The following is a 13,309-nucleotide window of genomic DNA, read 5'->3' as shown; positions in this document are numbered from 1 at the left end:
GATCCCCGTCTGAGCCTCAGGGGCATGAAGATGACTGTCCCGTTACTGATCACGGTCACCTGGAAGCAATCATAATGCAAGCACTGCAACAAGGGAGCTGAGGACATCAGAGCGGCCCCCTGGCAGTCACCGCAGCCACACTGACATCACCAAGTCCTGGCCCAAGGGCCTTAAGTGTCTGCAGTGAGTTTCATTATAGCAAGAACAATGCATTTCGATTCAATCAGAAATGTTTGCAAAGGCCAGATCCCTTTTTGTTTGCTCAAACTGCTGCATGTGCCCCTCTGCATCTCAATCTAGAACCACAACGGCTAAGGCTGTGCTTGACTTTGCTTAGTTTGCTCTCGCATAAACCTCTTAAAGGATTCAAGTCCTGTGTAGGAGGGAGTTGTGCTGGTGTGCAACACACGGGGACTCCCCAGAGCAGCTGTTCTCAGCATCTGGAAGATGTCACATAAACCCTCTTCTCTATCATTTCTACTCTGCCGTGCTGGACTTGACAAGTCAGGGCCTGCGAGGCACTGCTTCCAGCAGCAACGCTGGCGCGTCCAGGCACTGCTGCTTCTGGTCTGTGCGGTATGCCAGAGCTTCCTATAGAGGCCCAAAGCAAACTCTGCAGTGTTTTGTCTACCTGTCCAACAGGAAATCAGATCTCATCATACATCGAGAGATCTGCTTCAACTCTAGCACAAAAAATAGCTAATATTTACTAATGGATCCCCTGGGCTCGTCCCATGAAAGACACACAAGTGACCGCTCTGGGACAGGACAGCTCCTGCCGAGCGCCACACAACGGCCTTGGGAAGCTCGCAATGGCAGTGACCGCTCCCCCCCCGTCAACAGCAGACTGTGCAGCCACCACTACAGCCGGAGCTGAGACAGGAACAGGTGAAGAAAACGTCTAGAAAAATCACTCTTTTGGAAATAGAGAACAAAAGACTATATACATACTGTGACAAAAACAGACGCCAGCAGGAGACCAACAGAATAGATAAGTCCTCTGCTGTTTAACCGAATCTGTAAAAGAAGGAAGTTTATAAAATCATGTCACAATTTTAAGCAACAATATTTCTTTCTGCTGATAATTCTGTAACCCGAAACTGCTGAGCTGCTCAACGCTGGCTTGCCAGCCAAGTCACACCGTCACATCACAGGTCGTTCTGCACGCTCCCTATGGCCGAGGAAGGAGCATTATTAGAGCAGCGTCCTCAGGACCTGACAGCATTTCAGACCGTTCCACCCATCACGGGCCCTGCCAGCCCTTATACCGTTATATCGTGAAATGTTCTTTTTGGCAATTAACGCCTACGCAAGACCTATAAAACAAACAGAGGGAAAGGAAATTTTGCGTTCAGTCACCAGTTAATGCTTCACAGTGGGGGAAATTAAACAAGGACACACACAAACACGTATTTTCTTCCCTACTCAAGTCGGCAATCTCACAGCCTGAACCTCAGCTGCTGCAAATCCTGGGTATCAATGGACCACGGCACGCTAGCACAGGATGAACGCTACTTAGGGCTGAGGCGAATAAAGCAGAGAGACAATTAACTGCCTGCAGGGCTGTGTAGAGACAGATATGGTCACCAAGGCACGCAGGCACATGGCAGGGTCTGACGCAGCCATCTCCACAGCAGAGCCACCGTTACACCCACCGTGCAAGGGGAGAACAAGGGTCCTCAAAGCTGTGGAGATACTTAACTGCCACTTTCAGAGGCTTTGGAGTCTAATCAAAGGCACTCACCTGCATCTTTAAGCCCTAAATACATCTAAAACCATGGTCTGATGTGACATAAACCTAAAGCTGCATAGGAAAGCCACAGGGAGCAAAGCTGCCCCTCTGCTCCTGCTCCTCAGGTAGGATCACGCTTCTCCTCAGCATCCCATTCTCCTCCCAGGGAGCTGAACCGCTGCCCCTCTGGGCATTTGTAGACGATCTCCTCAAGCAGCATCACCTGCAGCACCGTCAGCAGGTGGAGTGTCTCCAGGTGTTCCTGCGGGGTTGCTCTGCGAGGGACGCCCGCAGGGTCGGCTCCCCGGGACGCAGCAGGGCAGCTGGGGCTGCGGCGGGCGCCACGGGTGCCCGAACTGAAAATCCTCAGGCCACCCAATGTCAGTTATTGCCTTCAGGCCACTGTAAGACAGCACAGCCCACTGTGTTCCTCCCTGCGCCTCCTGTGCAATGCAACCCTACATGGAGCTGCGTTCCAACCGACAGCCACCACAACTAAATTACTATTTAAAGTAGTAACCGACTGTTGAAGTTTCCTAGAGGAGATTAATCTTAGCAGGAGTGTTTTCCAAGGATGCGTCAGAACAGGAGATGGCTACTGTGTGTCTGGTAGACTTTGGATCCATGCGACGCGGGTATATTGTCAGTCACCACCGTGCTGCTGAGGGCAAACGGCAAAACTAAATGCAGTCAACACCCTTCAATGGGCTGGTATCCAGTTCTCAACTGCTCGCCTTGTTCTACACATTTGTGTACTAGGAAAAGCAAAAGCACGAGCCCACTTCTGCAGACACGAAAATAGTTCCCAGAATGCAAGTTCATCCACCTCGAACAACACAGTTTATTCTAACTGTATTTTTAAACTGTTTTTAGTCCAATAAACGATTCAAACTAAACTTCTGTGCTATGATATTATTTTCTCAACTGTCAACACAGAAAATAATGGTACATAGTGTATCAGTGGCCATTTTTCAGTGCTTGCATCCCTCCCGTTAGGCTATAAAGTGCATTTGCAAGAGCAGTGGGTATTACTAATTCAATGACAAGCTGTCCCGGTTTTGTTACAAAACAAGTTTCTCTTTCAGTGAATTTGCCTGTCAGCTAAAGCTTCATATTAGCTGCATTTTCCTGGAGAACCAGACACATGTTTTGATAAACATTGCAATGGAATGCTTACTTGTTGATAAGGACAGATTCACATCTTGCAAGAGGAGCAACAAGAAACAGGTGACCAACAAACTGACCAACCGTGTATAACATCCCATTCACATGAACACTGCATATAAAAGTGGGAGATCACGAGGATCTTGTCCCTTTTTCCCTTCTGCTTATGGCCGACGTTAGGAGAGGACCTTGCTAGTCGTCCCTGCGAACTGAGGCCAGTGACAGACTGAATCCAGCTCCGGTTGGCTGCAGAGTCCAGTCCAGGACTTCAGGTGCCGGCTCTGCAGTTGCTGAGACTTTCAAGATTGGTTTTGTATATTTTGTATTATTTTCTCTATTCTTATTAGTAGCATTAGTAAAACATTGTCAATTTTTCCAACTCTCTTCTCTCTGTCCTTCTTTCCCTCCGGATCGCCTGTCCTGAGTGGAAAGAGGGGAGAGGGAGGGGCAAAAGGGGGAAGTGGGGGGAGAGGGGGTTAACAATACATCTGCCAGGGCTTTTCTTGTCGCCCCGCAATCTCAACCCTTGACACAAGCAGCACTACAGTTTCATGAATGCGAGACTGCTGAGGCACTTGTGCAATTCTGCATCGCAGTCAGGAAAAGCTCCTCACCCAAGCACTGCCCCAGACGCAGAGTGCTGACCTGGCTCCGCTCTGCGCCGAGGGCAGCGCCTGGCTTCCGGAGCCAAGGCTGATCCGCCCGGACGCCGGCAGGCCCGCCCGGACGACCGCCGCGCACCCCGCGTCCCCTGTGCAAACCCGCGCTGCGCAGCGCTGCCGGGCCTGCTCTCGCCCATACGTGCTCGAGACCCTAACGACACGCCGCTGCGCTGTAACGCGCTGTACGCACGAGCAGGCCTCGCGCGGCTCCTGCGCGCGGGAGCCGTTACAGCGCCTGTGCTCACAGTGTGCAGGACTCCGGCTGCCTGAGATGTGCTGCTGCCTTCGCGTCTGTTAAAACACCAGCTCAAACAAACGGCTTATTTTCCTGCTTTACTGATTTTTGCCGTAATAAAACGGCTACAGCCATGATGATTTTTTGCTCTTAAAGGTATTATATTCCAGGATTTCTTTAAGACGTAAGCGGTAAGTGTCTGCATGGCAGACCCTTACGTTCCTATGGCCATTACATGTAAAATACAACATTCTCACTAGACCAACTGTCCAAAAAATGAAGTATTTGGATTGCTTCAGCATGTGAAGGCCAATTGTGGGACTGTCCACACAACTGAAGGTGAATATGTCAGTGACTCCACTGTTAATGTAAACGGCAGGCTGTAAGTGCTGGACAGGAGGAAACATATTTTTGCAGCTCCAGAAGTCTCCAAGGCCACTGCAGCTTCTGTTACCAGTGCCACGCAAAGTCTTCCTGCAACAAGAGCTGCTCTCGGGACGAGAGGCGCCGGGCTCTGACCCAGAACACGCTGACCCGGGGCTGTGCACTCACGCACCGGCCCGCCGCGCCCGCTCCCAACCGTGTGTGCCTAACGTACAAGCGTGGAGCCCCCTTCTCTGCTACCCCAAAGGAACAGCAGCTGGCTAGGGAAGAAGATACTATTCCACAACAAATTCCTGTCTGGATTTTGGTCAGGAATTCTGTCTGACCAGTGCCAGTGTCTGCAAAAACTGTCAGTATGAAATCCATCAGTCGGAAAGGAACCCACAGGAAAAGGAAGCAAATGAAGCAGCTGGACTTATTTTAGCACGGAAAATATCTGAAGTCAACCGAAAGCGCAGACGCTGCTGCTCAGTTACATCATTAACCTCCACAAGACCAGCAGACGCTTGGAAAGACGACCATTCCAAAGGCCGCTGTGTGCCCTCTGCTGAGGACAGTGCTTCCCAAGAGAGGTGCTCGGGACGCTTTCTTTGGACTATCTGCAAGGCTCCTCTGCAGAGGTCATTCAGGGGAACACAGGTTGCTACTAAGGATTATCCAAAAGCAGAAAGTGCATGCTAATTCTTTACAAACGGAAGGGATCCCAGGCGGGCACAGCAAACGAGGCGATTCCCCCCGCGGCGGGATCGCCATAAACACACGGGTTCCACTCCAGGCTAGCGGTCCTCAACTCGGGCTTAACTAGCAACGCTCCTGGCCTGGGATCTAACCCAGCTCCCGCTGCTGAGCAAAGCAACTAGCTACCAATCAACCTAAATAACAAGAACTCTCCTTTACGAGGCTTGACTGTTGCCACAGAAAGAAATGATTTCCTGGGAGAGGTGAAAGGGTGTTTTCTAATGCAGTTTTCACCTTCCAGTGCTTTTTGCTCCACAACAAATCAGAGCACTCGTTAGGGTTATCACCTAATAGCTCACTCTGCCCCAGGACAGCAGGATTAAAAGCCTTCCATGTACACAGCAAAGGGAGGTTTCCACGGGTGAGCAAATGCTAGCTGTGACATGCACTTTGTTGTTAGTTCATTTGGCTGAACTGGATACATGTCACAGCTGGACCTTCTGGAAGAGAGAGCGCAAGTCTTCGGGTAAAAAGCGCTGTTGGTGAGCTGAGAGCGCTTCAAAAGCTGCGCAGAGTTCCAGACAACCCCACTGTGGCCCAGGTGGTGCACGCACGGTCCCTGCCATGCCACGGGGATGGCAGAAAAGGACAGAGGCAACAGGCAAAATGGCCTGTGAAACAACGAGAAGTGAATGAAAACCAACAAAGAGACAGCTGGAACAATGAGACAGGGATGTCAGCCTGTCCCCAAAGCAGATGTGCCCAGGACAGCTGGGAGATGGATTCCACAGACGGGAGCTGGGTGCAATTCCAGAGCACTGGACTTGCCGTGTTCACACCGTGGAGCTCTCCACGTGCACACAAGCACTGCAGTTAACTTGGTGGCTGCTCGTGCACAGAGCAGCGGTGCAGGGTGCGCAGGGAGCCCAGCCCCGTGCCATGGACCGCTGCCGTGTGTCCCTGCCGGGACGGCGCAGAGCGGCGCACGTTCGGCACCGCGCCGCCCAGGGCCCGGGGGTGCTGCAGGCAGGTGGAGCAGGCTGACCCACACCCGTAAGAAACCCCTCTCCGTGCACGTACTGTTCCTGCTCAAGCCTGTTGCCCAGGCCTCTTACTGGAAAGGCTGCTTGAACTAATACAGCGCTTTGAGATTCTCGCAGACCTTATAGCTCACAAGAACATTCAATCCTAGCAAACACTGCTATTGCTTACCTATCACCAACAACAGGGTTTGGAAGGAGGCAGGCTCGGCCTCGCTCCCGGCCTGCGCAGCTCTGCACAGCACCGCGCTCAGGCGCACAGCAGGGCTTCTCAGAACAGACCGTCCGGAACAGCAGCGTCCTGCTGCTTTATCCCCCTGCTCGCGCTGCAGGTGTTGCTGCAGCGCCCCGGCTCGGCGCAGGCTGCACCGCCGCAGCATGCCGGGATCACGGCCGCCCAAGCAGGCGTGTTGCTTTTCTCAACCTCCTCCCAGCTCCGGTAGCCTGTCAGTGGTTTCTAGTCTAATGACCACCTGCTTCAAAAAGTAACCACACAGAACCATGAATTGTTTCATACAGTATTGCTCTGTGGTTCTGAGATCGTTACAGCCAAACTAGGCTGAATAGCTACTGTTGACTTATTTCTCATTTCTTTCATTTTAGTTCTCTACCTGCCCAAAGGACCCTTTATTTTTCTGCGTTTGATTTTAGACTACCTGCTGCTGTCTCACAAATTTCCCATAGTCTACAGCTTTGGAAACAGAGTTTTAACTGATGAGCTATTCCCACTTCTTTGATTTTCATTGTAGCCTGCCCTGTTTCCTATTGTGACTTCTGACTGTGAGCACGGGAGCCACGAAGAGCCTGAGGTTTGGTACAAGAGCTTAGGAAAAATGTCCCTTGACCCGTCAGATTAGGGCAGAAGCCAGTGAAGCAGACCCTCATGAGATGAGTGGCCTTTCCTGCAAGAGGCCATGGAATAGGTGCTCCCAGGGTGCGTGACAACGTCCAAGCTCAGGGAAAACGAGGGAGCAAGACACTCAAAACTCTCAGTAAGGGAGGAGATCATTTCAGTTCTTCGCAAGGAGCAGAAAGAGGCCTCAGCTGGCCTCTTCTTAATTACAGGCGGACAAGCTCAGCTCTCTGTTCACGTACGAATAGGAAACGCTGTTCCCAGGAGCGCTGCCTGCAGACCGAGCACGCCCCGCGCTGCGAGGAGGGGAGTCAGCGTTGCCAAAGCCGCCCCGAGGCCCGGCCGGTCCGCCGCAGCCGGCGCAGGCCAAGGACGCTCCGCGCCGGCTGAGGCACGCGAGGGCTCTGCAGCCCCGCAATCCGCCCTGCGCGAGGCGCAGCGCAGGCCCTCGCCGCCCTGCCTCCTGGGCAGCACAGGCGCCGCCAGCGCCGGCCGCTCCCGTGCAGCTCCCGCGGGAACGGGCCAGCACAGCACAAACAATGGACATAACACAAAAGTCCTCTTCTTGAGTACTTTTCTGGCAGTTGCTCAAGGGAAAACAAGGAGCTATTGCCAAAACCCAAACTGGTTTTGCTCCAGGGTCCAAATATGAGAGAAATTACCTCATTCAGGAACACTAGAAGGACTTTGCTATATTTCCAGTCCCTTGGCTGAAGAAGCTGCAGGTCGCCTGTCTGCCTGGGGATCCTTTTCCTGCAGTGTCCCTGCCCGGCAGTGGAAACTCAGTGGAAATTCTGCATTCCCCAGGTCTCGCCACGAGACAGCGGTGTCAGCAAACTGGAATTTCAGATGTGCTGCACTCAGACCCTTGTTGAGACTCCCCAGCAAGCATCCCCAGTTTGCTCTGCACAACACAACTCACTCTGCAGAGGGTACACGTGCTGGAGTGTGCTGCACATAGACACTGGAGGCGTTAAACAAGAAACGCAGGTGTTGTGGTTGGAGACAATTCCTGTATTGTCAGGAGCTTTGCAAAGGACCAGACACTTTCGCTCTGCCGCGGTATAATCATCCCATGCTCTTTGTCATGAAACCAGGGAGCAAATTAACTCAATACCTGCAAACAACTCCAGAAAGCTGGAGGGACCGGTTGGTACAATAGCTTCAGTGTGCACCTGCTGCACTGCCCATCTGCAGTTTAGTAACTGAACCCAGCAACACCGCCAAGCTGCACATGCCGCTGCAGCGACACCCGCACATGCTGCTGCAGTGACACCCGCACGCGCCGCTGCAACGACACCCGCACACGCCATTGCAGTGACACCCGCACATCTGCCGCAGGTGCTCGCGTGGGAGCCGGGCAGAGCTCGGCAGCCCCAGCACACCAAGTACCACCTGCAGCAGTGAAGGGTGACGCTGGGGCGCCAGGGACCCCTGCCGACACCAGGAGGCACCGCCCTGTCGCTAACCTCGACCTTAATGTTTGCCCGATGAACCTACTAGTCCCTCTTCCCTTCCGAGGATGTAAGGCGGTCTGTATGCAGAGAACTGGGCCAGGATGGGGCAGAACAGACACAGAGATGTTGGCTGTGAGGAGACGAAGCCTAGCTTTGTCCTAAGGTCATAAGATTCGTTGCAGTGCCTTGGAATTAAAACAATGAATGGCAAACTGGTCCGCAAGCAGCAAAGCAGTGACCCTTGCTGTCTCAACGTGTGTTTGTGGAGTGTCCGCTTCCCTCCGGACTCCCCGCTGTCTGGCAAGGCTCATGCCGGGTTACTCCTCTCTCTAGCTGCCTGTTGCACTATAGGAATATTTCTAAGACTCCTAACTTAATGTCCAGTTTTGCTGAGGGTGACCACAGTTATCAGGCAGAGGAGTGATGGACAGACATTTGATCACACTCCCAAGTGCTGATGGGGACAAATGAACCTGGCTGTTTATCCTTAGGCTAAAATTCCTGTTCGCTAAAATACTCCTGGCTGATGTCTGGTTTACAGCTTCTCAGGCCAAAAAAGGTTCCAGAGGGAAGCAACTGGACGGAAGACACGCAGTGAATGTCCTTCCGCTCTGGATTTGCCACGGCCACCGGGGAAGGATGCTTACAGCGTTACAGAGTCAGCGGTGTGTCCAGGACTCCGCTGCAGAGATGAGGAAGGGAACTCTTTCCAAGGTCCCTCGAGGTCCAGAGGGATGCTGCTTTGCTCCGCAGTGCCGCTGGCGTGCTGGGGGGCTGCGGCTGACAGCAGAGGGCCAGAGCTGCAGGAGGGTGGCCAGGTGACCTCTGAGCAGCGAAGATGGGAGCTCCAGGGGGAGCACAAAGGCAGGCAGAGGTAGTGCCTGGAATTAATGGGTGTCCAAAAATAACAAGGACTCTTAACATAATAAGATTTAGAAACTAGACACTGTAGAAACAGAAGGGATGTGATGTGGAAGCCGTTTGATATTGACTAGATCTGCCTTCTGATGGGAAAAGTGTCAGTAAAATGGGCTCTGAAACACCCGTCTGCCCTTAAGAGAGTTTAAGGAAGGCTCCAACAGAAGCTCATACTAGGGGTGCTGCAGCAGCCGAAAGCGCCGTTAGCGGTGGAACTGCCTTCACGTTCAGAACGAAACCCCACACATCCCCCAGCGGCTGCCGGGCTGGTCGGTGCGCGCAGCCGCCTCACCGCGCGCGGCTGAGGAAGCCCAGGAGGCGGCTGATGGCAGGACACCGCGCTGCCGCGAGCACGCCGCACACAAAGGAGCCGATCCTCCCCTTCGCTTCTGCACAGGGACACGCCAGAACTCTTTACACCAGCATTAACGTGGAGCAAAACCTGGCCACAGGGGATCCTGAGCCAGGCAGCCTGGAACAGGAGATGACAGAGCCACAGGATGGTTTGGGCTGGGAGGGACCTTTAGCGCAGCCCGTTCCACCCCTGCCCCGGGCAGGGACACCTTCCCCAGAGCAGGCTGCTCAGAGCCCGTGCAGCCCGGCCTGGGACACTGCGGGGACGGGGCACCCGCAGCCGCCCTGGGCAGCCCGGGCCAGGGCCTCAGCACCCCGGGGAAGAATTTCTTCCTTATATTAACCTCAATCTACCTTCTTTCAGTTTAAAGCCATGAACTCTTGTCTTATCACTACATGCCCTTGCAAAAGTCACTCTCCAGCTTTTATAGAGTATGACATTACAGAAATACCATACTCTGGAGAAAGCCCTGTGCGTTCGGACTTCCAGAAAAACAAGGCTGGAGGGCATTTCTAGGAGGCACTTCCGCATTAAAGCTTCACTTTCGAATCACACGATCTACATTTTTTTGCTTCCACAAAAGCTATTACTGCCTTAAGAGCTCGTTTATTAAAACACATTTACTCTCCACTTTCAGCAAAAGCTTAATTTTGCCACAGTCCTCTAATATTAAACATTCCGGGGAGGCAATCATGGTTTTGGATAGCTATGCGAAAGCAATCGTGACCAAGCAAGCTCGTTTTGTCTTTCACAAACGCACACAGGAGCTCTGAGCAGCTGCTCTTCTGGAGGAGATGCTGCAAGGCAAATTCGGATCCTGCCGGACACAAAGCAGCAGCGCTGATCTGACTGTCGGCTCAGAGATCTCCTGCTGCTCCTGACTCTCAGGCACAGCGAGCGGACAAGCGGGTCGGCCCGAGCCTGCGGGTCGCGGGCAGCGAGCAGACCTGGCGTCCAGCGGCCCCGCGGGAGAGGGAGCGGCAGTGGGAGCAGGAGTGGGAGCAGGAGCGGGAGCAGGAGCAGGAGCGGGAGCAGGAGCAGGAGCAGGAGAAGGAGCTGGAGCCGGAGCCGGACCAGGAGAAGGAGCAGGAGCGGGAGAAGGAGCGGGAGCAGGAGCAGGAGAAGGAGCAGGAGCGGGAGCAGGAGCGGGAGCAGGAGCGGGAGCAGGAGCGGGAGCGGGAGCGGGAGCCAGAGCGGGAGCAGGAGCGGGAGCAGGAGCGGGAGCAGGAGCGGGAGCAGGAGCGGGAGCGGGAGCGGGAGCGGGAGCGGGAGCCAGAGCGGGAGCCGGAGCGGGAGCCGGAGCGGGAGCCGGAGCGGAAGTGGGAGCGGAAGCGGGAGAAGGAGCGGAAGCGGGAGAAGGAGCGGGAGCAGGAGAAGGAGCGGGAGCAGGAGCTCCTCATCTGCCGCCCCTCGCGCGGCAGCAGTCCCTCCAAAACAAACAGCGCCTTGCAGCTCTAGTGCCGTCACCAGGCTAAACCTGACCCAGCTAGTTCTACCCTTTCCTGGAAACTTAGCAATACTTACATAATTAATTACTACTAATGAGGGAAGACAGAGGGGAGGCCTTGTTTTGTTTTGAAGTCAAATTATCCAAGGATTTGGAGAGAAATCCAGGAACTGCAAGTGAAAACTGAGGAAACTCTCTTTGCTAATTGTGGTGCTGTTTCCAAGACCTCCTTTTCTAACCATGTGATCACACCATACAATGAACATTTTGGGTGTGCAAAACAGTACTGACATTGTTATGCCTCCATGAAAGCTGGCTGATGCTGTTCGGCCACTTGTCTTCATCCTTTTCTGCAAAAATATAGACGAGCTACAGATACGCTGCTCATTAAAGACGGGGGTTTTATTCCTACACATCGCTTCCTTCTGTCACCCCTGTGTTCAAGAAGAGGGCACATCCAAGGAAACACAGACTGGTCAGCCTGACCTTGGTTCCTGGGAAGCACTTCTAAACATATGAAGGACAAGAAGGTGATTGCAAGTAGACACATAGATTTATGAACAAGAAATCAGATTTACTCAGCCTGACAGCCTTCTTTGATGAGCTGGACTTGTTGGATAAGGGGAGAGCAAGAGATGATGTTCATGCTGAATTTAGCAAGGCTTTTGCAGTGTCCCTCAAACATCCTCATAGACAAATGGAGGAAGAACAGACTAAACTGCACTCAGAGCCCAGCTGGAGCCCGCCACTGGTATTTTACCCTGGGTCAATACTGCTTAAGCTCGTTATGAATGACCTGGATGATGGCGCAGCGGCACCCTCAGCAAGCTTGCGGCTGATACCAAATGGGGAGGGGTGGCTGATGCGCCAGAGGAGATTCAGGGGGATCTTATCCATGTGTATAAATATCTGATGGGAGAGGACAGAGAAGGTGCAGCCAGGCTCTTCTGAGTGGTATCCACTGAAGGACAAGAGGCAGCACACACAATTTGAAATACAGAAGTTCCAGCTAAACATAAGAAGAGTTTTTACTGTGAGAGTGCTCGGTCACCGGTGCAGGATGCTGCAAGCGGCTGTGCAGCCTCCGTCTGTGGAGGTATTCAAGACGCAAGGGGACACGGTGCCAAGCACCCTGCTCTAGCTGGCCCTGCTTTGAGCAGGGCGTTGGGGTCCGGGTGGTCTCCAGAGGTGCTCGTCAACCTCAGCACTTCTGTGATTCTCCATGTGTTCACCTCAGTGACTGTAGCCAAGAATCGTGCCTGTGTCACACAGTGCTGAGGCTGTCCATCTCCTGCCCTGCCTTCCCCGAGGGGAGCTTACAAACCTTCGGGGGCGGGGAGTGACTCTTCTGTCACTTGGGAAGTAAAGGACAGTTTCACTGGTGCTGGGTAGTTTTCCTCAAACACAAAAGCTCAGCAGTGTTTGCTGGTAACAGTCACGCTCTGAAATATCCAGTCATTTGGCAGCTTCCTTCATCTTCCTGTGTGTTAACAGCTTAGTAACCCTAGATTTTTTCTTACCAAAAGCCCTACAGGTCTGCTCTGTCCTCTACTTTCCACCTATGTGTTTATCCCCTCTGTCTTATTAAAAACAGGTAATTCTCCTTATTCGGAATATGTTCAAGCGTGTGAAAGTACACTATACACTAGTGAGTCACCTTATTTCAGCACAGACTGCAGGCTTTAAGGAGGAAATGGAAGTACTTGTCCTCCAAAGGATGGGGAACGTCCACTGACAAGTAATCGCTACTTCTCCCAAATCATAACAAAGCAAAGCTATTTCTTTCTTCAAATTCCATCCACAGAATTTTGGACCATTTTTTTTTCTAAATGTATCTAAATAAATAAAAATAATAATGTGAACAGATGTAGGACTTACATATGATCCATAATTCACTGCTAGGGTCTGCAGAGCCCACGGGAGGCCTAGGCCAATTAAAATATCAAAAACGTTGCTTCCAATGGAGTTGGACACAGCCATATCGCCCATACCTGCAGGAATGGAAACCACCTGCGATCAGACAGGTCTCAGGAAAGTCCTCCAGCTCTTAAACGGAGATACATTAATCCGTGCTAATCCAGACAATTTCCACAGATTAGGAATTGTGGGCACCCCGCCATCCCCTCCCCCTCACACAGGGCTGCAGGGTCGCAGGGGCTGGATCTTCCTTCTGGGAGGATCTGAGAGCCCCCCAGCGAGCCCTCCCTGCGGGGTCCCCGGTCACCGCTGCGCTGGCTGTGACCCGCTGGCTCTGTGCTCGGCGGGGCTGGCGACGTGCCAGGGTGACCGTGGCACACGCGTTTCTGTTCCGGACCGGTGACACCAGGTCCTCAGGCACTCCGTTAAGTAGCTGCTTTTTTAATGAACAGCCACTATTTTTGTTC

At 52.9% G+C, this 13,309-nt stretch overlaps 1 protein-coding gene across 22 annotated transcripts in view; it reads right to left on the bottom strand.

The window, feature by feature from the left end:
* Nucleotides 1-13,309, bottom strand: part of LOC102089333 (sodium/potassium/calcium exchanger 3) — a 208,563-nt gene that overhangs the window by 91,428 nt on the left and 103,826 nt on the right. For 21 of the 22 annotated variants that reach the window (XM_065059501.1, XM_065059490.1, XM_065059491.1 and 18 more), the window contains exon 15: nucleotides 12,804-12,916. In XM_065059501.1, coding sequence (XP_064915573.1) covers nucleotides 12,804-12,916 — 113 coding nt within the window. Of the gene's footprint in view, nucleotides 1-951; nucleotides 1,018-12,803; nucleotides 12,917-13,309 lie in introns of all 22 variants that reach the window. The other variant, XM_065059513.1, reaches the window with a different exon arrangement.

This window comes from Columba livia, chromosome 3 (genome assembly GCF_036013475.1).
Source record: "Columba livia isolate bColLiv1 breed racing homer chromosome 3, bColLiv1.pat.W.v2, whole genome shotgun sequence".
Classification (NCBI taxonomy): domain Eukaryota; kingdom Metazoa; phylum Chordata; class Aves; order Columbiformes; family Columbidae; genus Columba; species Columba livia.
This window is presented reverse-complemented; position numbering and strand designations above follow the sequence as displayed.